Below are 27,867 nucleotides of genomic sequence, written 5' to 3'. Positions count from 1 at the left end.
ATACTCGTATAAGTGTGCAAAGAAAAGAGAATCTTCTTTGATCAAATTCAGTAAAACATCCATTCTTACGCCCCAGGCACAACTAGTCACTGATGGAAGCCCATTCACGGCACATTTTCCCGGACGAAAACGCCGTGCAGACGCCATTCGTCCTTGAGCGATGGGGAGACAAAGGGCGGACATGGCAGTCACGTGTGTGCACGGCAGCCATGTGCTCAGTACCAGCTTTTCCTTGTTCCACCCCATCCCTTCGTTGCTTTCAAGATACTTAACTGCACGCACTAACTATCTATGCACAGTGGAACATGTTTTTTTTATTATTTAAGTCACTAACAGCTATTTTTACAAGTTCAAAACTTTATTAACTAAGAGATTTGGTGCTGTCAATCGCTATTTTTAAAAGCCAGTGTTTATAGTTTTTCTGTTACTAAACTGGATAATATTCGATTGTCTAATGCGAGTTCTGTACTGTTCAAGAATTATATCTAGATCTATTTTCATGAATTCTTTTTTATATCTATAAATTGTTCCAAGTGTAAAGTAATAAGGTATCGGAAAGTGTGCAGCCAGCTGCGTCGCCTAATGTGATAAGTAAGCGCATCAATTGTCAAGTGCAGCGAGTGGCGCCACAGAGATGGGGGAATTCGATTGGCGGGGATAAGGGCGTGATGGCGAACAAGGGTCCTTGCAAAGGCTTTGTTCTACAATTCAATTTAGAAGCTCAATCATCAGTGCGCTGCATTCTGCTCGTTTCTTTGCAGAGTTCGGGTGGAGTACTATGTGAACGAAAACACATTCAAAGAAAGACTGCAACTCTATTTCATTAAGAATCAGCGTTCAAGTAAGTAATCACCAGCCAAGTATTGCCTATGAATTAACCAAAACATTCGACTTAATTACAACAATCAACAAGGTAGTATTTAATTGAATTTGATTAGTGGCGGGCTGGACGGGAAACGGATGTACGGTGTATCCTGCCAGGATACAATCGCCAGCACACTGACAACCGCACAAACCCACCCACAGACACACAAACACACAGCCACACAAGACAGACGGACAGACGGACAGACGGACGGACTAACGAATGACATTACAAAAGCGGATTCGATAATCTTAAGTAAATATTGATTTGGAGAGAAAATAATTGAACAGGTAAACAGGTCTCGATTGAGGGGGGACTTGTTTGTTTGGGCCCGCAGGGAGCAACCCACTCAACGAACTTTCGTAGACGGTATAATTCACTCAACTGACCCAAATTCTAACGCATTTGCTATTCCACTTTCCTAAAAAATAAGGCCTGCGCATACGAATCGCCGACTTATTCCTTAAGTTACTGTCGTGTGTTCTCTACATAATACGTGTGATATTGGATAAAAATCCAACATTTATAACATGGTAAGTCCTGTGAGGGAGATGCAAGTGACCGGTGGTTAAAATATATCCAAATGCCAACCCATAGCTATGGCTGCGAAGTGGGCAATAAGACGGAGTTCATCATCTCGGCCAAACTGACGGAGGAGGAGTTCCAGGAGAATCCAATCATTAACTGGGACGCAATACTCTGGGTGAATCGGCCAACAGTGCTCTGGGTCCTGCAGCTGCTTCTAGCCATGGTGTCGCTAACGCAATCCTTGGTTCTCACATATCTAGGCTATAAGGTATACCACCACGTCATAAACGTGATATCACAAACTCGTTGAAACTAATCAAACCATTTCAGGGCAACATCTGGCAGCAGATACTCTCCTTTCACTTTATACTAGAATTAGTAACGACAATACCCTTTGCACTTACGGTAGGTTCGAGTTTGAATCCTTAGTACAGGCTGTTTAGCGGTGTTGATCCTTTCAGATTGTCCATCCCCCGCTAAGAAATTTATTCATTCCCATTTTCCTCAATTGCTGGCTGGCCAAGCGATCGCTGGAGAACATGTTTGTAAGTGGAAATTTCGTCCATATCCTAATGTGAAATTTATCTAATGTCCTATAACCAATAGAATGACCTCCATCGCGCCATGCAAAAGTCCCAGTCAGCCCTCTCCCAGCAGTTGACCATTCTATCAGCCACACTGCTGTGTTTGGTCTTCACGAGGTAATAGGATACCAACTTTCCCTGAAATCATCCCTCAATATAATCATTTTTTATTTATCCCCAGCGTTTGTGGTATCCAGCACTTTCAGCGCGCTGGCCATCGACATTTGAATCTCTTTCAGAGCACATACTATGTGGTTGTGACCTTCTCCACAGTGGGATACGGCGACTTTGTGCCGGACATTTGGCCCTCGCAGCTTTATATGGTCATCATGATTTGTGTCGCCCTCATTGTGTTGCCCACGCAGGTGAGTCCAATCTTGGGCATTACCCAAGCCAAATAGGAGTAGTTCCGTTTAAAAGCCATCTTACTGCCGGGCAAAAAAGCCACATCAAATATTTATGCTCCATAAGCCTGGACGAACCTTATCCCCATTCATCATCTGCATCTTTGTGGGGGTGGGCGACTTTGGTCATCAATCGATATTAATAAATAGGGGGATGCTGTCGATGGAAATTGCTCACCATTCGCCCGTCTGCCTTCCTATCAGTGATCCCATCCCGATGGCGGACTGTCTTTCCGAAGGCCACACTGACTGACTGCCATGTTCAACAATTTGCAAACAATTGTTTTATCAACAAAAACAAACGCCAAACAGGCAAGGAGCAGTAGGAGTACAGATTCCACCGAGAAATGTGAGATGGGATAGACTCCAAAAATTGCGAGTACTGTAATCCAACACCCTTTAGGTCATTTTAAGATGGATGACAAAGTAAATAAAATATAATTTACTAATTTCCAAAAGAAAGGGAACATAAAAATGGAAATGTGGATCTGTGTTTAAATGAATGATCTTAAAACAAAACCAAAAAGTATAGTATCAAGGGATGAACAATTTGAGAAATCAATGTATATTTATTTTGGATTTTTAATATATACAATATATAACATCTGAATGGCAGATCCCAAGTAAATATATATATAGTCTCATATAGCATCGACATAAGTCAATTGAAAGTGTATACAAACACACCATTGGCCATTGGTCTTTTGGCCGAACGGCAAACAACAAGAGCATCCATCAAAACAGTTTTTCTACCTTTTTTCTGAAACAGTTTTGGTTGTGGAATGGGGTTTTATTCAGCCAGCACTAAAAGTTCGAAGTGCATGTCAATATGTTGCAGAATTTATGACTTTCTGGGACCCGCCCAATAATAAAAACAACAAGTTTCGAACGTTTTTGGTCAAAATGTTGCAAAAGTCCAGGAAAGGTGCTGGCACTCAAATTTAATTGAACTTATTCAATCCCAGTAACGAAATTATCCCTAAAGAGGCTTTCAATAAACAATGCAGGGTAGGAGACCAGTTTCATTTCTATAAATATTCTGAAGAAAAATATTATTTCAAATTTATCCCTTCCTCTTATCATTGCCACCAAGTAGCGAGGTCGCAATAACCTTTGCGAAACTGCACATCAAAATATTTTTATAAGTGCTTCCCTTTTGAAACTACGGTTTTTTTTAATGGCACTGCCTGTAAACCGACGAGTTTTATATGAGGTAAAAGGATTAAGCGGTATCAACTATAAACTTTGCCCATTTATGAAGTAAGTGATAAGTCGTTTCTAGTACATGTTGGTGTTGAAGTGGACATAAAGACGTGTTACAGGGCCATTAATTTAGTGCAAGCCCGAAAGAGAGAAAGCGTAAACTTAAAGAGCTTAATGTCAACGTCAAACGTTTAAAAGATGATATTTTCTCGATGGGATTGATGATGTATTTGGCTAATAAATTACTCCTATCCACACAGTTTGAGCAGCTCGCCTTCACGTGGATGGAGCGCCAAAAGCTGGGCGGCAGTTACAGTTCACATCGCGCCCAAAGCGAAAAGCACGTGGTGGTGTGCTCCACCACCCTGCATGCGGACACCATAATGGACTTCCTCAACGAGTTCTATGCCCATCCCCTGCTGCAGGACTTCTATGTGGTGCTGCTCAGTCCCATGGAGCTGGACACGACGATGCGGATGATCCTGCAGGTGCCCATTTGGGCGCAGCGCGTCATCTACATTCAGGTACATGTCCTCCATAATCCGGATTAGGCTTACACTACTAACTGGCCGATGAACACCCACGCCTTTGCAGGGATCATGTCTAAAGGATGGCGACTTGGCGCGCGCCAGGATGAACGAGGCAGAGGCGTGCTTTATCCTGGCGGCCAGAAATTATGCGGACAAAACGGCCGCCGACGAGCATACCATTCTACGTTCCTGGGCCGTCAAGGACTTCGCACCGAATGTACCGCAGTATGTGCAGATATTCAGGTGAGTTAGCAATGCAGGAGATGGCCCGTTCCGTTCCCGATTAATTCGAATTTTCTTTTGACATTTGCAAATGCCAAATGCGGCGCAACCAATCGCACATCCTGCGGAATTTCCATTTCGCATTTCCGCTTCACGCAGACCTGAGCACAAGCTGCATGTGAAGTTCGCGGAGCACGTGGTCTGCGAGGACGAGTTCAAGTACGCCCTACTGGCCAACAACTGCACCTGTCCCGGCGCCAGCACACTGGTCACCCTGCTGCTCCACACATCCCGCGGACAGTACGTATACGCATGGTTGTCCAGCTGGCAGGACATGCAAAAAATTCTCTATACGCCGTGCGTCATCGGCTCGCTTGGATGCGTCACGTCACCGGCGGAGTCGGTGGCCAGGTCACAGTCGCTTGATTGCTCATTCAGACGTTTTTCCTCAGGCCCTTATGTACATATTTAGTATATATATATTTTTTTGTGTGCCAGCTAATTTAGTCTACCCGCGGTTTGGGGGGTTAAGTGCATAAGCTGGTTGGTTAGGCCATGATTCCGAGCTTATTTTTTGCTTATTGAAAGTTTTCCTTGTAAATCCAAGAAAAACTAAATAGGGAAATGATGGAATGAAATTAATAATATACAAGTTGCCCATTAAAATATATTTTTAATGATAATCCTTTAAGTAGAAGAGTACGAGTTATGCATATTAAAAACTTGTATATCTCTTAAATATAAATAAGTTATATAGAGAGTATCAAGAGTTCGCTATTCTTACTTAGCCAGCAGACATGTTAATTAAGCTTTACAGATCAACGTTGAATAGCTGGAAAATACATTTAAAAAATACATTTTATCTTCCGCACTTACATGACACAAAATTCAATTTAAAATTCCAGTTTTAATTAAAAGCGCTTTGTGACACGCCAAAGAAAAACCAAAAACCTTACTCGCCATCGGCAAGTGTGAAAATTAGCAGAGCGCAGGTGGCGAGTTGAGGTGAAGGCGGTTTGCGGGACCTCCAATTAAATGCGGCTTTCAGTTTTAGTTTCCGTGAGCTGTGGTCGCGTGGCATGAAACGGCGGGTTAATCAGATGTCAGCAAATGCTAATTGGGGCACCAACTGAGCCATGACTCATGCGTTTCACATAAGCCTACACCAAGATACATCCCTACAAGTGTACATATGTGTTTCGAACAATCCGCAGGGAGGGCCAGCAGAGTCCGGAGGAATGGCACCGTCTGTACGGCAAGTGTTCCGGAAACGAGATCTACCACATCGTCCTGGGCGACAGTCGATTCTTTGGCGAGTACGAGGGCAAGAGCTTCACCTACGCCAGCTTCCATTCGCATCGCAAGTGAGTACTCGGACGCCATCGGTTTGGGGATCCCCGAAATCCCCATTCACAGGCGGAATTCATGTTAAACCATGAAAATTCCATACAATTCCACTTCCGCAGATATGGAGTGGCCCTGGTGGGCGTGCGACCGGCGGAGCTGCCGGAATTCTACGAGGAAACCATTCTATTGAATCCCGGACCCAGGCACATTATGAAAAAGGATGACACGTGCTATTACATGAGCATCACCAAGGAAGAGAATTCCGCATTTGTCGTTAATCAAAATCAAACATCGGACCCCACGGCAGCTGCCAAGGAGGGGAGCGGGACAGGGGGCGGAGGCGGTGCCTCCTCATCCGCCTCCCACCACCACACTGCTGCAACTGGTGGGTAGACCCTTTCTTTAGACCCAATTGTGTGAGTGTGTGTGTGTGTGTGTGTGTTTGAGTCTCAATCATTTAAAATTCAAGCGAGTGAATGAACAAACTACTATGTATATCCATTTACATAAAAACATAAATATCATATATATAAATTGTGAGCTTCCTTATTTAGCAACCAGTTCTTGCTCTACCTCTCTCTTTTTCTTCCCTCTTCTTATATTTATCCAATAATCCTTATTTCTGAGGCTGAGTTAAAAGTTTTCATTGTCGTTATCCTCGACTTTTCAGTTTGTTTGGTTTGTCTGAATGAAAAGAAAACGCTTTAAGTGTGTGTTTGTGAGCGAGGCTGCCTCACATTAACGTTAATCATAATATTCGCCTTGCCCGAATTCGTTTTCTCTTTTTTAAGTTTGTGAAACTTTCCACCTTAATCATTTTGTATGGGTTCCATTTTGTTAATTAACTTATTCCCACGAGGAAGTTACTTAAGCGCTTAATTTTCCTTTACGAAATATGTATGAAAACCAATGCAACTTTTCAGAACTGAAACAGAACACGCTTTTAGGTCCTAGAGGCAATGTCCTTTACATTAAACTTAGTTTCATATACGACCCAATAGGATTTTATATTTTTAGGATAGATTGTGTCTTAAGACCAACACACACACACTCAATCACAATTCTGGATTAACAATAACTCGCCACTCAAACTGATATACCATTAGAAAAGAGTTTAGGCCCAATTTCCGTTTCCGTTTTCGATCAAATTTAAGATGATTCAAGAATCATCAATGTAAGCTTGATCGACTTGGAAAAGCGGAAGAGGGGCTGGGGGAAACTAGTGCAGAGTTTCCATTATGTAGACCACATAAACCCTAGTTTTATCCTTTTATGTTATGTATGAATGTCTAAGTACAACAATAACAATAAACTACATCATCGACTATGACAACAGCCAACCCAACAACAACAATAACAACAACAGTACAAGCAACAACAACAACAATTAGCACCACCTTCACATCATCAACATTACTATCAGCATCAACAACAACAGCAACAATAAATGCAACCTCAACCGCCGCAGCCGCACCACCACCAGTGCCGTCTGTTTGTGTGCGTGTGCCCCACAGTCCCAGTTACGATAGTGGTGGTGGCACCACCGGCACCACCCACTTGCAACCGTATCCGTATCCGCAATCGTATCCGCAACCGCATCCGCCAATGCAAACACCTGACAGTGGCGAGTTTGCATCACTATTTGTGCGTGAGTGTGACACCAGAACTACCGAAATCCCAAACGAAAGTAAAAAAGCCCGCAAGTCAAGAAAAAACCCGCATCTTTGGAATCCAAAAGAAAAGATACTACCAAAAAAAATGAAGCAAATCACAAATATTTCGTTCACGTTTTTTGCCTAACTCTATCACTCACCGAAAACCGATTCAACGTCCCCACATCCAAGCTACATATATCTTTCGCAGTTTTTCTCTTGCTGTCTCGATTTTGGAGCTTGAGCTGCCTTTAAACCCCATCCCATGTTACATTCTCCGCTACCCATGTCAAAGCACACATCCGGCGCCATCCAAGCCCATTTCTGCATTCCTTCCTCCCACAAACACCAGTCAAATAAAAAACCCATACATGAACACTAGGGTGGACCATTAAAAGGTGCCAGATGCACTGCAAAAGAAATCGTGTTTAACTTATACTTGAGTATATATCGAATATTCAAGCTTGACTGTAATTTACACGCGGTATTTGTTAATATTATTTGTTGAGAGACCGAGAGTCGTAATATAGAATTTTAAATAAAGGTCCACCCTAATGACCACACCCACGCTGGCCTCGCACTTTTTCCTCTTTTCTCCTTTTGCCACTATGCAAAACTATTTCTGTTGTTTGCTTCATTTTTTACATGGCTTCTTCTTCACGTTTCGTAGTTGTCTTTGCTCAAACATCACTTTTTCAACTTCCGCCCGTCATTTTCTTCTTCCGCCTGTCTTTGCACTTCGTTCTGTTTGCCAATGTTATTTGTGTGTGTGAGCATGAGCTTTGGATGTGTAGAACTGGCTGTAAATAATATGTACACCTCACGCAAACAATTCGTGTAAATTAGCTGCATAGAAATAGTCTAGCTTATTGTGCGTTCAAATTAGACCCGTCATCGTAGCTCACCCCTTTCCCACAGCCGCCCCTGTAATTAAGTAACCAAAAACTGTTGGCAGAAGGGGAAAGACAACATTTTGGCCAAGTTGCACCTTAATCACTTTGCCGAAAGTTTCCCGGCCAGTGCAAGCTTGTCGAGGACTTTTAACGAGTTGTTTTCCCAGGTTTGTCTTGTAGAATCTCCCCCCGATAAACCCGCTCCATTTGCCTTTTTGCCCTTTTCTCTGTCACATTTTTGTCGCTCAGCTGAAATTAGTGGACATTTTTATCCTGTATAGCAAGCGCCAAAGTAGTTGTAATTAGAATGGATACTGATCGTCATGTTGACCGGGACTAATTGCACTTTCCGCTTTGCCCCAATTTAGCTAGCGAAAATCCGACGGCTGTGATAATCTCGGACTCTAGGCAGAACCTCAAGGACACGACGGTGACCCAGACGGCGGCAACGATAACCACAACGACTCTGCCGCCACCGCCCCAGACGATGGGATCCCCCAGCATGGCGGGCGGATCGGGTGGATGTGGTGGAGGCGGCCTCGGCTTGGGCAGTGCCCACAGCATGGGCACCTCGCTCAGTATCACCCCAGCCACACTGACCACCACGGGCAATCACCTGGATGTGCCCTTTGCCAACAATCCCAACCTGCTCAGCCCAGATGTGCTCAACCAGCGGAGGGGTAAGTTTAAAGAGGAAGTCCAGTCTTACAACTACTTGGCATAAGATCTATTTGAATTATCCCTTGTGTTTGCAGGCACGGTAACTATTAGTACGATTCCTTTGTTATAACAGCAAGACATTTTAATTGAAAAGTCGAATTTCTTAGTTGCTCCAGAAAGAACCCTTAACGTCATTGAAATATAGGTTTTTACGTATCTATTTCGAAAAACTACATCACTCCCATTTTCAGGTAGTAGACGTCCCTCGATCCTACCCGTGCCCGACATGTTCACCTCCTCCTCATTCAGCATCGCCGGCAACGACGATGGTGAAGAGGGGGACGAGAGTGATGATGAGATCGACGACGAGATGCCCTGGCGTTCGCCATCCGAGAAGATTGCGTAAGTATCTCCCCTCTAATCAAACCCTCTACACACCCCTTTTTGTCACTATTCCGAGGCACCGTATCCACCTTTCCCAGTGTAGTGTCTCTATCAATATAGATCTAGACCCCCAAACATATTGTACTACGTATGTGTATCACTAACTATATTTCTTAGCTACTCTGTTTTCCACGAGAAACTAACCTCTGACATAAATCTGTGTACATAGACCATGCTAGTCAGATCTCAGCAATCCGAAACGATCGAAGTATACTTTATTGTACAAAAGAAGTGGATCGTTGCGAGACTGCGAGATCCGACTGAATGTAAATTGTATATGTTGTATTTAAGCACTAGACACCCGCCCTATTCCTTAATTGTAACCACCGTTCTTTGAACACATCAAACTAAACGACAATCGAAAACTTCGCCTCAGCTGCTTGGGCGGGCACTTTCCACAATCGCGCACCTATTCGCTCATCATGAGCTCCTCGGAGGATTCGTATCAGCGCGGTTGCAGCTTCTGCAGTGCCACTGCTTCCGCTTCCGCTGCTGCTGTTGCTGTTGCTGTTGCTGCTGCTCCTGCTCCTGCTCCTGCTCCTGCATATCCAAGTGATTCTGCAGGCGAGTCCGGAACTAATGCCGATTCCGCTGCCATGCCATCCGAGGAGTATCTACCGCAGTTGCGCAGGCGCGTCATGAAAAAGAGCTACAGCTGCGATAGTGAGTGCCGCTCGGTGCCCGGAATGGGAATGGGCATGGCCATGGGTGTGGGTCTGGGTGGAGGAACTCTGGCCAGACTGGCGGCCAGAAGGCGTCAGTTGCAGCGATGTTCCTCCTGCAGTTGCTCCACTGCCACAACAACAACCACGCCGGCGGTGGCAGCGACAACAGCAATGGCAGCAGGAAGTGGGGCAACGGCATTCACGTCGAGCAGTTCCGTAGAGACACGTCGACCGGTGCGTCCGGTTTGGGTCTACGACTACTCCTGGTAAGTCTGACTGATGGCGGGGGGATGGGAGGAAGGACATTCTGCGGACACACGCCATTTGTTGAAGAGTTCTTGTCTCGTTGTTGCTGTTCGTTCGTTGTTGTTGCTTTTGTTTGCCTGCCGCAGGACATCTTTTAATGACGACGCCGTTTACCTTGGACCAACTAAGGAGGAACAACTCGAGATTCTGTGCTGTTTGTCGTGGCTCTCGGTGCCGTGGTGCATCAGCATCTAATCAGCATTTGCTTCTGCTTGCTCCTTGGCTTTGTTTTATTTTTCGTCTGCAATTGTGTATTCATTCCATAGGGCTTCCTGAAAGCTCCAAAGTTTCGCCTCCATCGGCAGTGTTCGTAGGAGGAGCACAACTGCAGGGTCTCGGGAATCACAGTTAAAGTTTAAGTTTCACCATTCTGTTAATTCGTAGTGAATGCTTTGGATCTGCTCGTAGTTTGCATTTCCCTTACCTACCCGACACAATTTCCCAACTTGTAGCTAAATCGTTTGAGTCCCAGCACAACCTGCTCGTTTTCCCACCCGCACATCTCACCACTCACCTTAAAAACCTGTCGCCCATCGCCTTATCCACGGGGAGCTCACGTCTAACCCAGAATCGTCTGCCATTCCAGCATCGTCAAGGGGTTTCCACCTGTGTCACCCTTCATTGGCGTTAGTCCCACGCTCTGCTATTTGCTCAAAGAGAAGAAGCCACTCTGCTGTTTGCAGTTGGCTCAGGTGGGTAGCTATGACAGTCCTTGGGCCGTACAATTTCATTTGGAGGAAAACCAATCTCTTTCGCAGGTCTGCGAGCACTGCAGCTATCGAAACGCAAAGGAGTACCAGTGGCAGAACAAGACGATTATCCTGGCTGCGGATTACGCCTCCAATGGCATATACAACTTCATCATCCCGCTGAGAGCTCACTTCCGATCGAAGACCTCGCTGAATCCCATCATCCTGCTTCTGGAGAGAAGGCCAGATGTGGCCTTCCTAGATGCGTTGTCTTATTTTCCTTTGGTAGGCTGTTAAATTCTAAATTTTTGGTGCATTCTGATTCTTCTTGGTCGCAGGTCTACTGGATGCTGGGATCGATCGACTGCCTGGACGATCTGCTGAGGGCTGGCATCACATTGGCAGAAAGTGTGGTGGTGGTCAACAAGGAGCTCTCCAATTCGGCCGAGGAGGACTCCCTCTCAGACTGCAACACCATAGTGGCCGTGCAGAATATGTTCAAGTAAGTGATAGTTAACTTAACTAAAAAAGCTTGGACACCATTCTGCGTCTTTGTAGATTCTTTCCCAGCATCAAGAGCATTACCGAGCTGTCGCAGAGCTCCAACATGAGATTCATGCAGTTCCGGGCCCACGACAAGTATGCCCTCCATCTGAGCAAAATGGAGAAGGTCGGTAGCGCTTTGGCCCCACGCCCCCCTTTCAGTTGACATTTGGTTAATTTGCCGCTCACTTAATTGCAGCGCGAGAAGGAGCGCGGGTCGCATATCTCCTATATGTTCCGTCTGCCCTTTGCCGCAGGAGCCGTGTTCAGTGCCTCCATGTTGGACACCCTGCTGTACCAGGCCTTCGTGAAGGACTATGTGATTACCTTTGTGCGGTTGCTGCTTGGCATTGACCAGGCGCCGGGCAGTGGGTTCTTGACCTCGGTTAGTGCCAATCTGGTGATGAAAGGCGATTTGTCATAACTTTATCATCCGTAGATGCGCATCACCAAGGACGACATGTGGATACGCACCTATGGTCGGCTGTACCAGAAGCTGTGCTCCACCACCTGCGAAATACCCATTGGCATTTACCGCACGCAGGACACCTCGAATGCGGACACGTCTCATGTGAGTAACTCGCCGGTCGAGAGATGGGGACCTTTCTCGGCCTTCAGCAGGCATTGTGTGCGCTTGCGTCCATCGGTGAGTCCAAGGCAAAACAAACAATAGCAAATCTCAAGATCAGATCCCAAGATCAAACTTCTAGACCGCGCATCCGATCCCAACTAAAGAAAACGGGGACGGCTCTGCTGTGACACTCGAGAGACATTTGTTTCTAACCCAACTAACACGCTCACTCCACTCACTCACCAGTCCACACTTAGCCTGACTATATCTCTCTCTGTTTCTCTATGTCTAACTCTATCTTCCTAGCTCTACTCTAACTATAGCCTTTTACTTGTCTTTGCTCACTTGTTCGCATCTCGAGCTGCGATTAGGTACACACACCGAAACACAGCGAAAAGCAAATTAAATAGAAAACGATAACTTTTTAACTTCAGTTGCAAATTAACTAATTGAGTTCCCCAGGTGACGACGAGGCCTAATCGAAGTTCTTTTGATTGTGTTCGGTTCGATTCGGTTTTTAGTTTCACTATTACTCAGTTGATTTACTTTTGGGTTTGTGTTATAAATCACACGCTTACGCTTTACTACTAACTGCATTGAGTCTCAAGTCTGTTCATCATAAGAAGTTTGCATATTTACCTCGAATAATGTTAAGTGCATACATATACCTGTTTCCCTCTCTCGCTCTCGTTCTCTCTCTCTCTATATAAATATATATATATCCAAATATATATAATCCTTTCAATTTGTAATCGTAAACGGCCAAGATGGTAAAGATATAGATTTATCCTTAAAATATATATATTATAAGCTTGATTGACGCTATTAGCAACGACTCGCTCCCTTTAAAGTAAACTCCTACATACCAAAGCATAGCGTGCTGATACTGATTCTGATTCCGATTACGACTCCCACTCCCATTGCAGTTTCCGTTTAGATTGCCCTCCTTATTTTGTTCACTTTTCCCGTAGCTCTGACCTTGCTGCAAATCAGGCCGTAAATTATTCGCTCATACCCAAATCGCCCGTTTCGTTTTTGGATTAAGTTTTGCCGTCACAGCATTCATCATTCGATAGGAAAACAGATCAGACAGACGAACCATTAGCCAGCATTCTGTGAGCATATTAGATCAGGTCAATGAAATTACTCATACAAATTACACATACGCCCCGCTGTACCAATTGAACAATTGATTTGCGTTTGTATTGGACCTGACGCACACGCACGCAGTGAGTTCCCCAAAGCGAAAAGCAAATAAACAAAAGCGAAAATGAAAATGAAAATGAAAACGAAAACAAACAAAATACCAATGAAATACCGAAACACCAGCCACACTTCATACATCCTCATATGCCTGCCCCTTTAGTCTGGCCACCAATTCGTTGTGTGTGTAACTGTGTGTAGTCTAGTCGTAGTTATTGTTCCTGGGAGTGGGTAGTGGTACCTCCAATCCCATCCTGTTGGTCATTTTTGCGTGACCTATTGGCTGCTGCATGCTTGGCTTTTCCGGCTTTAATTTGACTTCAGTTTCAGTTTTGTTTTCCTTCCGATTTTGTTTCCGTTGCTGTGTGCATGCCGCCTTTTAATTAGCTGATTGCATTTGCTTATTGTGCCAGGCCTTGCAGTTGTGACTCTTTCTAACCCATTTTCTGGCATTGAACGAACAACTCCCCAATTACTCAAAGTTTTTGACCCTGCCCAGATGCGCACGCTGATTGCTCATTAAAAATGCTCGCTTGATTTAAAAATCAATAAGAGCCAACCGCATGGGGGATGGGCAAACAATTTTGGGTTAATTGGCAAGGACGAAAAAAAACTTAATTTAATTAGACTTGAAAAACCTCCCAATGTAGGTGAAATGTCGTCCCAATGGTAGAAACTTTGTTTTCTCTATTTCCCAGTTGAGAAACAACCGCCAATAGCTTGCCCAGCACCTTTTCCATAGAGTTTTTATTAATTTTGATTGAGAAACTTTTTGCTTTCTGGCTTTTTAAATCAATAAATCGCGTGTTTTCAGTTCTTAAAATTTTTGAATTCAACCGTTAGCGGAAGGGGGAAACAAACTTTTGCGTGTTTCCTTCCCACGGCATGCCTAAACAACCTAAATGTTAACCATTTTGCTAAGGCCACAACTCAGTCACCATACCACACACTGATACTCTCTCACACACACACACATGCATACTCGTACACTGAGAGCAGTGAAAGCAATTTGCCATTTCAATTAAAAACCAATTAAATATGTAAATCATTTTGTGTTTAACCGAACTCATTGAACTCGAATTTGCATACACCAAACTAATCATGGGCATGCCTCAGTACGACGAGGAGACCGGCACGCCCGACTCGACGAAGGACTCGACGGAAATGCTGCGCGGGGTCACCTATCGTCCGCCTGGGTCGGCAACAGGTGGCGCCAGCAGCTTCCGGCCTCAGCCGCAACGACAGCGGTCGGTCAACTGCCTGGGCGGTTGCTCGGAGCGCAAGGGATCATCCGTAAGTAGCGCCCTACTCAACAGCATACTCCATTTTCGATTTCAATCAATCAACTGTATCCCGTCGGGTAAAGGGTGGGGTGTTAAGGGGTGGCATTTAAGTTTGGTTTCAGGTAGGTCCGTCTTGATTTCATTCCGGCTTCTGCAGCATGATGTTCTTTGTATGGTAGCATGATTCACTACAACTAAAACAAACTAAACCAGCAAGGGACGATGCTGCCCATCGGTCTCGTCTACATTTTCGCACAACAATAACACACACTCAGGATCAGCTAGCACATTCGTAAACGGGCCTCTTTGGGTTTTCTCTTAAAGTCCCATATTGGACATGGTTTGGTTCGTGTAGTGTATTACACTTTCGATAAAATTCAAATCACTTATTGCAAGTGGGAACCCCAACTGGCCTGTAACATCCTGTAAATGGTTTACCTTAAGATAGTTTGCTTAGCAAGTACTTCAATCTTTTAGTACTCCATCAATCTGGCCGACGAGGCGAGGGATAACCACGCTCAGCAGATCGAGCGGGCGGAGATCGCGAATCTCGTGCGAAGTCGGATGGAGTCTCTGAATCTACCCACGATCGACTACGACGATGTGAGCGAGAAACGCAACCACCTGTCCTATGTGATAATCAACCCGAGCTGTGATCTCAAACTGGAGGAAGGCGATCTCATGTGAGTTATAGAATACTTTTTTTTTGAAATTAGTTTATACCGTTAACTGTTGATAAGGCGCCATGAGTATAAAACTTCTAGTCGTAGACCCCATTGAAAATGCTCTTCTAAATTTGTTTTATTTTGTAAACTTTCCATTAGATACTTGGTGAGGCCGTCGCCGTTCTCTGCCCAAAAGACATTCGAGCGACACAACTCGCGCCGCAAGTCGAACATCTCGTTCTGCTCGAACATCAACCTGGGTGCCACATGCGGCCCTCAGATGCCGCAGATGAACATGAACATGGCCAACACCGCCGTCGGGGCTGGATCGCGTCGAGGATCCGGCATTGCCGGATTGAACCCCATGCAAATGCAGAGCGTTCAGACCTTGGCCGGGTATGGATCATCCTCGCAGCGCTGTAGTCCCCCGATGCAGCAAATTAAATCGAATTCTCTTTCTCTACCCGACAGTCCGACGGTGGTTGGCAATCAGCGAGGACGGAGTAACTCATTGCGGGTTGGCTATTATTCCTATTACACCCACACACATCAAACACACACCACCGATTTCCTTCTCTATGTTTGTTCGTTTAATTCGATTCACGTTTCCACGTTTGTTTGTTACATTTTAACATTTATGTTTAGAAACACCAGGACCACAAAATTAAATTACCTTTATGCTGCGATTATTAATGATCTATATATATATATATATAAGACCACATTAATAGTCCTCGATTGAGTTTATCCCAAATTTTGAAATTTTCTGATCGCAGCATAAACTCAATACTAAAATCTCTAAAGTTTCAGTACACTTTAGTAAAAGCTTGATTTTATTGTTGATTTCTTAACCAATTGGCTATGACAAACGAATGTGTTCACTTTGTTGCTTGTCCCATTTGTGGGACAGCATTTGCACTCTCACACTTAGCATCAAAATTATGGGAACACAAAATTAAGCCGCAGATCACCCCTCCAAACAAGCACGGCAGCAACTGCAACTGCAACAATCTACAGCAGCAACCGCAAAACAACTTCAACAATCAACTACAACAGCAAACCGTAGTCATAGTCCGCACCCAGAGAATAATCACTAAAACAAGGAAAACTCATGAAATATTAGACACGTTTCATTTAAGTGTCCAAGTTAAAATCAAATTAGCCCCACCATCGAGCCGCATTACGAGTTGAAGTTCATGTGTTGTTTCTTCTTTATGTGTTCGTTTAGTTCTTTGAGTGACTGTAACTGTTACTGCAACAATTGCCAATTTGTATGTGTAAACGTAATTGAGTTTCGTTGGTATCGAAGTACATCTATCTTGGGCTTACTAACACCACTAACGATCGCCAAACTTGGTGGATATTCCCCGTGCTTGCTCCCATTGCAGATCGACAACGATATACTGCTGCGTCGATCCTCGTCCCTGCGACAGGGCCTTCCCAGCGTGGGCGTCAGCCACGGCCGGAGAAAGTCGTCGCTGGAAGAGATCGGCATAAGTCACTTCACTACCCTCATGCAGGCAACGAACCATAGTAATCCCATTAAGATATCCCTAAACGGTAGCATCGGTATGGAGGTGGGTGTTATAGTGATCTGTATTATCAACCATAAGGCTAACATCTTCTTCTCTCCATCAGAACCAGATCTCCTTGCAGGTGACGCCGCCCGAGGAGCCCACACCCATGTTAGGTGTGCCATGTATGTTAGGCGGTGGCGGTGGAGGTGGCATTAACCCATCTGGAGCGGGTTCCTCCACCGGCGGCATGCTGGGTGGTGGCTCCTCACTGGCAATCAATACCGCTGACCTGGGACCCGGACCAAGTACCTCATCGGGCGCCAGTGGATCACTGCAAGCACAGGACTCGCTGGGACAGCAGTCATCTCAGGTGTCATCGCCACAGCATTTGCAGGGAACGATCGTATGATACAACCTGATGTGGGGGCGCCGACTCCGCTCCTCCATGTCGAAAAACAAGTGGATATAGAATACGGCCAGCACACACAGACACACCCGTAGAGATAAGTTCTAGGCAGAGCGAAAGTATTAGGAACCCAACCAAATAAACCCACCCACCCCAAAGGCTGTCTGTGGTGTGCGTTCCCGGTTAAGTCACTTCGAGTCCCATTAGATTAGTCTCCTACGTTTAATAGATCAGTAGGAAGTGGCGCGTGCTTATCAGTTTATCGCTAGGAAGTAGGCTTATATTGTATATTGCATGTTTTGCAAATTAGTTGTAAGCTATGAACATGTCGGCTTTGCACAAAGGAAGCCGCGGCAAATTGTGTTTTGGGAACAACAAATGTAGTTAAACTATTGGATAGGGGATTGGATATAGAAGATGATTGAGAAAACTGTATAACTGTATATATCGAATGCCTAGTTCTAAGCCAGGTGTAGCAAACTATCAAATAGATCGGGCTTAAACGCAAAAACCATGTATATACCTTAGGTATGACCACTTAGTTGGGCTTCAGCTCGGTTTAGCTTCCCCTTCCTTCGGGAGGATCTTCCTCTGACCCACGTATAACCCCATATAGATACATATATGAAGGTGCTATCAATGTCTTGTACTATACACACATTCAGATTCACATTTTGTAAAACTACTAGGAGTGTTTTACGTAATTATAGGAGAAAAGGAGGAGAAAAACAAACCAGAAAGTGAAACGGTTTTCATAACATAAATTGGAACGGGCTTTGGTATACTCTAATGCTTTACAAAACCAACAGAAATATGTATACATATAGTAAAATAAATCAAAGAATTTGTATATAAACTATGTGAGTAAGAACCAAACATGCATTAAAACTTAAAAAAAAAAAGGAAAAACAAACTACTAGAACTTTATGAACAAAACTTAATTCGAAAGACAACAGAATTTAGATATAGAATTTAGAGTTAACTATTTAAGGCTAGTTCGAACCAAGGATCAAGTATCGGAAACTGTACCAAATTCAATGAGCTATGTGAACCAGCGTTCGCATCTAACACAACCCTGTAGCAAAGTGTAACTCAATTCGGTCCCAGCTATAGGCTCTTTAGAAATTAATTAAAGCAAACTATGTACCTACTCAACCACATGCCACATGCCACATACCACACAAACATTCACACTCACAAAAATGTTAGTTAAAGCACTTACGTCAGTTTTATAAGTAAATTTTAGTCAACGATGACGATGAAATGCATTCCAGTGTCTCGAGGGATTACCTAGTTTAGCTTATGCCTAGCACCCCAGAAACCTATTTATATAGACATATATAGTTCCGTATATTACTAAAATGAATCTGTACATCTGCAACCACATAGGCCACATAGATCAAATCGATGTCTCAATGTACAAAAGTAGTTAACTGAGCCGCAATTGGCATTGGCTGCGGCATTAGAGATACGATTAGTGCGGACTAGGGTATAAACTTGCTGTAATATTTATCGGCGCCTTGCTCTTTAAGGCATGCCGAGCAGAACTCACAATAAACTCAAAATATAGTTGGAAATAAATATGAGCCTTTTTGATTACGGTGCTTCCAATTTGTTATACAGTTTTAATCATCTTAAGATTTTAAATCGTGATATGGGGTCTTCGAAGAAATAATTTTGTTTTTTAGTTCCATTTATTTGTCGACAAAGCTGAACTTGTATTCGGTCTTATAAAAAATTCGTAATTTATGTAAGATTGTGCCTTTAGCTCAGGGAAGTAAAGGCGGTTATATAATGATTTTCTTGAATTAACTATTGAATTATTTGTTGAACATTGGATCTAAAAAACGCTTCTCCCAAGCACTTAAATTCTGGCTAAATTTCTAGCTTTTTTCTCTTTATTAATTATTCTTCTTTGAAATGGCACACAGGCACTCCTAGTTAGTTAAGTTAATTTAGTTTAGTTTACTTCAATATCCTTCCGCGCTTTGGTTAACTTGCTTTTTTGTATGATTGTATACGTATCGAAAAATAATTTCAGTTTGCATTTAAAATAGACTTAGTAGCCAGGCGCCAGCACGGTGCATCCTGTGGAGGCGCTGGTGCACTTGCAGCTCTTTCCGGACGGAGCCTGTCGGTTGACCAGGCAGAGCCGGGAGTCCGTGCATCCGCCGTTGCTGATCTGGCAGGGACTCTGGTATTGCGGGCAGTGCTGCTCCACCACGGTCATGCCGTACATTTTGTGGCTGCCAAAGAAGGGCGGCTGAATGGGCGTCTGCCGTGCACCCAAGCTGTCAACGATCTCTACTTTTTTCCTACATAAAATATTCCTATTAGTATCTATCTATTTCTGAACCAAAGAAATGCGAAGAACTCACGTGGTCCAGTCCGTCCAGTAGAACTGATCGTGCGTGAAGGTAATGCCGAAGGGATAAGACAGTTCGTTGGAGATGGTGCGGATTTGGCGGTTTTGCGGTTCGATGCACTCCACCTTCTTGGTTCCCGCATCCGCGTAGCACACCTCTCCGGAATTCTCAAGCACCACCAGGGAGTTTGGCAGAGTGACATCATCCTTGCCCAGCAGAAGTTCTCGACCAGTTCCGTCCAGGTTAGACATCTCGATCTTGGGTGATTCGCGGTCCCAGTCCGACCAGAACAGTTTCCTGGTAAATCATACCGTTAGAAGACAGTATGCAAATGGTGTTGAAACCAGGACGACACTTACTCCCTGTAGGGATCCACGGCAATGCCACGGGGATTGACGAGCTGCTTGTTGATGATCACTGCCCGCAAGGAAGGGTCGTCCAGGCTGGCCACCTCAATGGTATCCTTTGCTGAGTCAGCCCAGTAAAGGCGGCGCGAGATGACATCAATGGCAATACCCTCGGGAGATTCAATATCTGAGGAGAATATTGGGTTAGGCATTTGCTTTCGGCCAACAATTATTGTATCCTACCAGTGGTGATAAAGGGTCGCAGATCAGTGCCGTCATATTTGGTGCTCACGATCTTCTTGGTCGAAATATCGCCCCAGTAGACGCGGCCCTCCACGCAATCCTTGTCCAGACCAATGGCCATCTGGGCCACCGAAATGGGACGGACATTACGTCCGTTTAGCGGAACGCGAGCGATCATCACACCCTGGCTGACAATCAGGAAGTCAGAGTCCTGATGCTGACGCTCCTGGCACAAGGATCCATTGCCAAAGAAGCCTGAAATTAAAAAAAAGTGTATTAGTTACAAAAGTATATAGGGGGATCATAGTGCTCCTAGCTGCAAAAGTCTTTTCTACTTTCGTTCTCTCTTTTCCAAATTTTCAGCTTGCTGATCAATTAAACGGTAAGTTTCCTTTTCTGGCTTATATAAACCGAATCATTATATATACACCAATTAATTTTGTTACTCTGTCAAGGGATGCGTCATACCCAGAAGGTGCTGACAAGGCTGTGCCGTTTATCCGCCGGAGGACTTAGACAGAAATGCCGATCCTTCAACCAACAAAACTTTAAGCCCAGCATAGCCGACGAGGCTAACAAGCGCCCAACGCACTTTCAGTCCATGCGCGAATTCTTTATGCATCCGCTGACCTGGGACCGCAATAACGGCTATTTCAATGTGGTTCTGGCTTTGTCCATTTTCGGATTCTGCTTCTTCAATTCCTGCGCCCCGTGTGAACAGAAGAGGGGTGGCCTTGAGGAGCGAACCAACCGCCCGCAGTGAAACCGGTGGGCTATCCTCGAATCTTCTCAAACTCACCCTGATTGCAGACGCAGACGAGCCCGGAATTGGTCGAACGGCACTGAGCATTCATGTCGCACAAGGTCGGGTTGTTCAGACAGTTCTGCTCCTCGATGCACACGTATCCATCTCCCTTGAAACCAGCGATGCACTGGCACTCGTAATTGGCCGGATCCCTATAAATATATCAGCAGAAATGTATTAATATCTCTTCGTTTTATTGGGTCAGCAGATTAATCAATGGCCAAATGATAATTTATAACATAATCCTATCAGATCATAAAACACTATCAAAAATCGATCTTGCATATTGCATATATATTGCAAAGATGTGTTAATCATAAAATTATTCCATTATGAGGCACTTACTCGGTGGGTTCGCAGGTGGCGTGGATGCCGCAGTTGTTAAGGACGTGGCAGGACAGAGGCTTGCTGGTGCATCCTGTAAGAGCGTCTCCCTGATATCCGTCGAGGCAGTCGCAGTACTGGACGCCCTCCGCCGAGTCCCACTTGCAAATGGCATTTGAGCCGCAGAAGACGCTGCCGCAACGTCCCGCCGGAACACAGCGGTCACTGACGTCACGCTCGAAGTCCGCTTGGCAGCGGCAGACGCCGTCGTCGCAGAAGGCGTTCTCACCACAATGCTCTGCGGACTGGCACTCGGCGGCCAACTGGCAATTGAAGCCGTTGCCTGTGTAGCCCGCCTGGCACTGGCACTCCGACTTGCCCAAATGCTCCTCATAGACGCAGTCGGCATGAACGTCACAGATATCGGGTCTCTGAAGGGGTTTCAACGATGCTGTCATGGGTATATCATATATGGGGCTATAATCACTTACAATTGCACAGGAGTCGTCGCTGATTGGGTCGCAGTTGTATCCATCGCCTCTGAATCCTGGCTGGCAGGTGCAAATGTGGCGAAGCTCCTGGCCATACCAATTGCAGGTGGCGTTGATGTGACAGTTTTCATCCACATCGCAGGGAACTACAAGGTACAATGATAGGTAAGTAATCCCGACGCCTTCCACCTATCTTGACAGTATCTCACTCAGATCGGCATTCCTTTCTCCATCGAATTCTTGCACGTAGGTGCAGCGCTGGCTATCCTCGCTCAGTTCGTATCCATAGGGGCATCGGCATTCCCCTAGAGCATCGCAAAGCGGATCCACATCATGCCTCTCGAGCAACAGGGGCTCGCAACGTCCGTTCTCCCAAACTTCGCCATGTCCGCAAATATTGGTGCAGGTGTAGCCATCGCCGTCGAAGCCTTCGTGACACGTGCAACGGCCCTGGTAACAGTCAGCGTCCTTCGAGCAGCGCTGAATACGATATGATAATACACATAATGAAAAGATGCTCACTTCACATTTACCATAAATGTTGCATACTTCTAAGCGCTCATTTCGATCTTAAAAACCATAGAATATTGATTTTTGGTATATTATTGTACAATATGATAAAAATTATAGTTTATTTCATTCGAAGTCAAAATATGATAATTTAGGGATTATTCGTCTCTCTTCTCTACTTTCAATATTGGGAAAAATATGAAATGCAATCAAGCTTTCAGTTTACTCACGTAGCACTCGTCGGGGTGTTGGGGTATCTGCTCCTCAGGATATGGATATGGATTTGGTTGGGGATACTGATCATCTTCCCTTTCCCGCTCCTGGTCCTGTCCCTGATCGGGATACGGGCTGGGATTGGGGCTTGGTTCGGAGGTGGGTTCAGCTTGTCCCTCGACTGCTGGCGGGTATTCAATGTTGTCAGCGGTGCTGTTGGACAGACAACGGTAGCCGTTGCCCTCGAATCCCTCGGTACAGTAGCAGTTGAATCCGCCCTCCGTGTTGTCGCAAACGGCATTCTCGTCGCAAACGTGGGAGCCCGTCGCGCACTCGTCTATGTCCAGGCAGACCTCCACTCCACGCTCGTCCAGCTGGGCAGCGAAACCGTGGTAACAGTCGCACCGGTAGGTGTCCTCGTAAGGAACGCAGACGGAGTTCTCTACGCAATCGGCGGTACCATCGTTGCAGGCATTCGATTCGGGGGTCACGCCCACCTTGCTCATGGCGCCAATGCGCAGAGCCTGGTCACGCTCCACATAGTCGAGTGCCACCTTGGAGATCTTCTGCAGCACCTTGGTGGCACTGGGATCTGCCTCGTCATCGCGCAGGCAGCTGCGATACAAAATCCTTTGCTCCACCTGCAGAAAACATGAAATTAACATTTAGATATCATTTTAACATATTACTTAGTTATTATTTATTGGACACAACAAATGAACGTTGAAAGTAAGGACTTGGTCTTACCTGAAGTCCCAACACACGCTGCTCCTCGGTAATATTTATATTGAGCACCTGGACAGATTTCAGTTCTCCAGGTCTTTCGAAAGTGTACTCCTCCACGTAGTCGGGTAGGATTAGGACTGCATCCGCTGCCACCGCCGGAACCTCACCATAGATCTCGATCTTCACGGATAGCTGGTCCCAGTAGTTGAGGCCCTCGAAGGTCTGATTCACATGAAGATTCTCCCCAGAATCGAATTGCAATCGAGATACATGGGTGTAGACACCGCCGGTTAGTTGGTATCCATTGGCGACACCACCCACCGACTTGGCGAACAGCCAGGGCACGGTGGTCAGCAGTGGGAGGACCAGTCGGAGCTGGGCGCCCAGTTCGGGAGTCAGGGGATTGATGGTGGTATAGGTGCGGCCTTCGCTAGTCACCACATACGACTGCAGCTTGGCTTCCTCGCTGACTGGCTGCTTGTTTAGCTCTCCGGTCAGTGTTCCTGTCACTCGGATAGGTTGATCATTAGCCAGGCAGGACTTTCCATTGCCATAGAATCCAGATCCGCAGACACAGCAATATCCTTCGGCTTTGTCGTGGCACTCGGCCTTCTCGTGGCACTGATGGGCGTGGGCCTGGCAACTCAGAGCCAAAGCGGGGGACTCTGTGAGGGACTCGGCATTGTCGGGAGACCTCACGTTCTGCTCGTTCTCAATGGGAGCCACTTCGAACAGCCAGACTCCGGGAACACCCAGGTTGGTGCTTTCGCTCAGGAAACGGGCCTACAGAGTGGAAATGGATACATAAATACATAGGAAACATAGTCACATAGAATATAATTAGTGCTACCTAATTATAATATATATACTACACTTACATTCTCCGATCCGGAACCGTTCAAGGTGTAGAAGCGTCCATCTTCAGCCACGAAACCCGCCTGGGCACGAATGTCGGGGAGACCAAGTCCAGCTGTTTCGCCCTGCAACCAGTTAAGACCGCCATCCGGATAGATGAATTGCACAAACGTGCTCTGCTCGTTGGCAATCAGTGCCACCTGGAAGGTGTTCAGACGGTCCGTCTTGGAGTCAAAGTAGCCCACATTGCGCCACGTGGCCACGATCACCTGACGAGCCTCGAATTCAGACTGGCTGCTAAAGGCGTAACGCACCAAACTGGAGGCCCTGTCGAGAATACTTTGTTCCTTGGACTCGAACAGGGAGATCGAGGTGCCCTCATCACTGAACGAGGTGTCCACGTTCGAGTAGAAGGCCGCTATCGAAGCATATTCCAGCGGAAAGGGCTGGTTCAGGTACTCGGGAAACTCGGAGTTGAAGGTGAGGATGCCATTGGTGTTGATCTAGAGAATACATGAAAGAACTATAAGTAACACAAATAAGGAATATTCGGGAGTTACATTTAAAAGATCAATTGTCTTCGTCCAAAATGGTATTTATAAATGTTTCGAAGGCGATACTCAATTGGTGTACTCAAGGTGTTATTGAAAATGTTTTGCTTATTTCATTTGAAAGATATCAGGATCATTTTGTTAAGTGTATGGGAATAAGGAAGTTCCACTTGGGATCGTTTGAAGTGGAAATACTTGGCCTCCATATGGCGTGGCAATCAGTGCGCCCCGTGAAGTGCTAACGGGCCACTTAACTCCTAATGGCCATTCGCCTGGCGGAAACAAAACAACAACAAGCCATTAAGGAGGCGGCAAATGATCTGACGAAAGGATGTGGCCCGAGATGCATATTAAGTGATCTGCTGCAGTGCCTCCTAATTGAGTCCTCGGCCGACATCCGCCTAACGATCCGCCTAAAATTAGCTGCAACTCCATCGATGCAACAGGCAATCTGAATAAACAACCCGGAATGGGAGCACAGGTGTTTCCGAAATGCCTTTCTTGTGGTTGCCGACAGGCCGTTGCATAAATCATGTCACTCTGGTGGCTCCACGGATTCCGTTCATCGCGACGGGGAAACACGGATGTCTGGAAATTCCGGCAGCTTGCCTGGTGATTTGTATGGATGCCCAACTCCACATGGATATCCAACATGCCACAATGGGTGCTAAATTGAGGTTGGGTAAGCAAACATCAAATACTTCACTCCTGCTTAGCCTCTATTTCACACCTCAATTGTGCAAAGTATTCAAAATGTTTAAATTGTTGTTAAAATTGTTTCTATTTTGCTTAAAGTGGGTGTTGCATTTGCAAACAAAACGACAAGTCCAGATTAGGAAACAAATGATATCATGAAACATAAACACGACGAAACATAAAATAGATTATTATTCCCCTCAAATGTCATTTGTAATGAAATGCAAATTCATATCCTCGAATGATCTTTTCAATATTTTTTTATATCAACATTATTTTGAATTCTTTTCGCTTAAAGGAATCTAGGCTGGCATTGTTCTCACGATTTTGCCGACTGACTGACGGACTATTGACGAGTTTATTTATACCCTTTCGTAATGACTTCGACACCAATCCGACCCAAGCGCTTTGGAGCTGGCTGGCTACAAGCTACTGGCTCCTCCGATCATTTCAAGCATTCCGCCAAGGAATTTTCAACGAAATTTATGGATTTCTATGGCCATAAAGCTCGTTTTGGCCGTTCTGATTCTGTGCCGCGTGCTATTTCTCTACGTCAGACACATAAATTTAGTTAATTAACTAACAAAATGCAGAGCAGATAAAAAAGCGCGTTCAAAAATAGGCGACACTCGCAGTAGGCTCTCAATTCGGAGAACTCATAACTTTGGCTGCCAAGTGCCGAAACCACTCAGACACTCGGATGCCCGGAGCTCTGGCATCTGGCACTTGGCCAAGGCGGCAAAGCGACATCAATGGGTTTGGTTTTCGGTTTTTGGTCTTGGACCACCCTCAAGTGCCTGCGGATTGTAGCTGCGGATGTGTGGCACTTGAGGATTATTGGGACACGGTGCGAGTGGGGTGCGTGTGTGGAAATCGATGTGCGACCTGTCATGTTTTGCCGAAAATTAATGTCGCCTATAAATACGCGGGCACCACAACAAAGCAGGCTCCCCCAGAAATAGATGCATGGTAGTCTAGAAACTATTGAACCGCGTTGTGTTTGCATATAGATTGCCCCTTATCAACGCGTGCTTATCACCTCGTCACCCTGCACGCTGCAAAAATTCATTCAGTGCACAATATTTGAGATACTTTGTAGTCTCACATAATTCTGCATCTACTGAGGGGGGTATGCGTGCTAGGGGTACTCACATAGAGCTGCTCGTACTGCTCCCCGTAGAAGTGAATGGGCTGCTCCAGTTGCAGCACGATCGTTTCGCTGTCGCCCTTGGGCAAGAGGTGTATGCTGCCCAGGGAGCCATCCTCGAACTCGTACAATTCCGAGGCGCGCAGGCTGTCCAGATAGTGCTCGAACTGTCCGCTGACCAGGATCACCGAGCTGAGCAGCAGGCAGGCGAGCAACTTACTGCCGAAGGTCGGCATTGTGGCGGGATATGGATGGGTCCTTCCTGACTTGTGTATCTCTCTACTTCTTTGACTTTGACACGCGGGGATTTCACAATTTCGCCACTGGCATTTTCACACTAGACACAAAACCGAATTCCTAAGGCACTCAAGTTTGATCCAAAAATATAGGCGATTTATAAATAAATTGTGGCACTATCTATTCGTCGAGTATATATAGAGGTTTATGGCGTGTGTATAGTTTGACAGAATTTTGGAACTGTCGCTCCAAGTGGCGGCCCAGCTCCTCTGCTTTTGCTTCTGCTTTCTGCTTTACTTTTGGTTTCTGCTTCCTAAGCACGCGAGCAAGGAAACCCGAACGAACTGCACGGTTTGCCAACAGATTCTCGACTGATTGGCCGTCGTCTCCGCGGTGGATTCTCCTCGACTCGGTGCTCATCCGTCCGTTACCATCGAGTATCTGTGTGAGCTGCTGGCCGGAGTGCCGTTTAGTTTGTGCACGTGTGTGTGGGTGAGTGGCGGAAAGCGAGAGTTTCTCTGGAGGCCCCAGATACCATACCGAATAGGATCCACACACTGGCTGCACTCCAAACCAGATGCTGTTCGATTATGACAATTCTTTATTGATGTTTACCATCAACAGTCGTCGTTGGCATGGGCTCTCGCTTTGAAGGAGTACGTAATTATGGCCAAATAAAATAATCAGTTAACAACGGAATATTGTCAGTATGGGATTGCTCATTTATTTGGTGATATTCAGAATCAGCATTTTATCATTTTAATAGACTCCATCATATGTAAGAGTAAAGGTTTAAAATATAACGCCCATAGCATACCAACTATTGAACGACTTCATAGATGTTAGTCTTACTTTTGTTAACTTAGTCTTACCAAAGACCCTAGAATTCTAGTGTCTTTGGTCTTACCACGTATTTCGTGTTCTAAAAAGGTAGTGTTTAGTGAGATTTACAGATTCTCCGGACGATATATTATAAAACATATAACCATATGGTCACCGTGGATATAGAAATTAGTTCTCCCAAGGGAGACTTCTGGGCCGGGCTTCCGTAACACATTGGTGCTACTAGATAGTTTCGGGAGTCCCAATTCCAGGGAACTGAACTTGAAGCGGGCACGTGCCGCTTGATTGCTCTTGCCCCCCAAAATTCCCGCAGCGCATGCCACCGTGAAGCGG

General features: G+C 45.5%; 3 protein-coding genes across 12 annotated transcripts in view; 2 read left to right on the top strand and 1 right to left on the bottom strand.

Moving 5' to 3' along the window:
- Positions 1–18,769, top strand: part of SLO2 (slowpoke 2) — a 94,802-nt gene extending 76,033 nt beyond the window's left edge. For 5 of the 9 annotated variants that reach the window (NM_001201972.3, NM_001273932.1, NM_001273935.1 and 2 more), the window contains exons 3-28: positions 762–841; positions 1,299–1,398; positions 1,463–1,661; positions 1,724–1,798; positions 1,855–1,938; positions 2,000–2,094; positions 2,159–2,342; positions 3,845–4,108; positions 4,179–4,357; positions 4,496–4,636; positions 5,551–5,700; positions 5,803–6,068; positions 8,597–8,908; positions 9,140–9,290; positions 9,709–10,263; positions 10,890–10,995; positions 11,062–11,277; positions 11,331–11,494; positions 11,551–11,662; positions 11,735–11,920; positions 11,975–12,181; positions 14,426–14,602; positions 15,070–15,275; positions 15,417–15,774; positions 16,646–16,834; positions 16,896–18,060. In NM_001201972.3, the coding sequence (NP_001188901.1) occupies positions 762–841; positions 1,299–1,398; positions 1,463–1,661; positions 1,724–1,798; positions 1,855–1,938; positions 2,000–2,094; positions 2,159–2,342; positions 3,845–4,108; positions 4,179–4,357; positions 4,496–4,636; positions 5,551–5,700; positions 5,803–6,068; positions 8,597–8,908; positions 9,140–9,290; positions 9,709–10,263; positions 10,890–10,995; positions 11,062–11,277; positions 11,331–11,494; positions 11,551–11,662; positions 11,735–11,920; positions 11,975–12,181; positions 14,426–14,602; positions 15,070–15,275; positions 15,417–15,774; positions 16,646–16,834; positions 16,896–17,183 (5,044 nt within the window). In that variant the 3' untranslated portion in view covers positions 17,184–18,060. Of the gene's footprint in view, positions 1–761; positions 842–1,298; positions 1,399–1,462; positions 1,662–1,723; positions 1,799–1,854; positions 1,939–1,999; positions 2,095–2,158; positions 2,343–3,844; positions 4,109–4,178; positions 4,358–4,495; positions 4,637–5,550; positions 5,701–5,802; positions 6,069–7,019; positions 7,332–8,596; positions 8,909–9,139; positions 9,291–9,708; positions 10,264–10,889; positions 10,996–11,061; positions 11,278–11,330; positions 11,495–11,550; positions 11,663–11,734; positions 11,921–11,974; positions 12,182–14,425; positions 14,603–15,069; positions 15,276–15,416; positions 15,775–16,645; positions 16,835–16,895 lie in introns of all 9 variants that reach the window. The other 4 variants (NM_001103789.3, NM_001273934.1, NM_001273933.1 and 1 more) reach the window with 4 other exon arrangements.
- Positions 18,770–18,859: 90 nt separating this feature from the next.
- On the bottom strand, positions 18,860–27,073 carry Ndg (Nidogen). Of its 2 annotated transcripts, none has more exons than NM_206074.2 (12): positions 26,460–27,073; positions 24,084–24,563; positions 23,227–23,988; positions 22,497–23,120; positions 21,966–22,236; positions 21,757–21,902; positions 21,287–21,696; positions 20,936–21,093; positions 20,137–20,391; positions 19,906–20,080; positions 19,559–19,843; positions 18,860–19,495 (listed from the first exon to the last, which is right to left on the bottom strand). In NM_206074.2, exons 1-12 carry the CDS (start codon positions 26,688–26,690, stop codon positions 19,240–19,242), a joined length of 4,053 nt encoding a protein of 1,350 aa, NP_995796.2. In that variant the 5' UTR covers positions 26,691–27,073; the 3' UTR covers positions 18,860–19,239. The 2 variants fall into 2 exon arrangements, with proteins under 2 accessions (NP_995796.2, NP_610575.1); NM_136731.2 differs by having other exon boundaries at positions 19,064–19,495.
- On the top strand, positions 20,464–21,120 carry CG34222 (uncharacterized protein). Its single transcript, NM_001103787.1, has 2 exons — positions 20,464–20,518; positions 20,592–21,120. Exon 2 carries the CDS (start codon positions 20,594–20,596, stop codon positions 20,897–20,899), a length of 306 nt encoding a protein of 101 aa, NP_001097257.1. The 5' UTR covers positions 20,464–20,518; positions 20,592–20,593; the 3' UTR covers positions 20,900–21,120.
- Positions 27,074–27,867: the final 794 nt, after the last annotated feature.

The sequence above is a fragment of the Drosophila melanogaster genome, chromosome 2R (genome assembly GCF_000001215.4).
Source record: "Drosophila melanogaster chromosome 2R".
Lineage (NCBI taxonomy): Eukaryota > Metazoa > Arthropoda > Insecta > Diptera > Drosophilidae > Drosophila > Drosophila melanogaster.
This window is presented reverse-complemented; position numbering and strand designations above follow the sequence as displayed.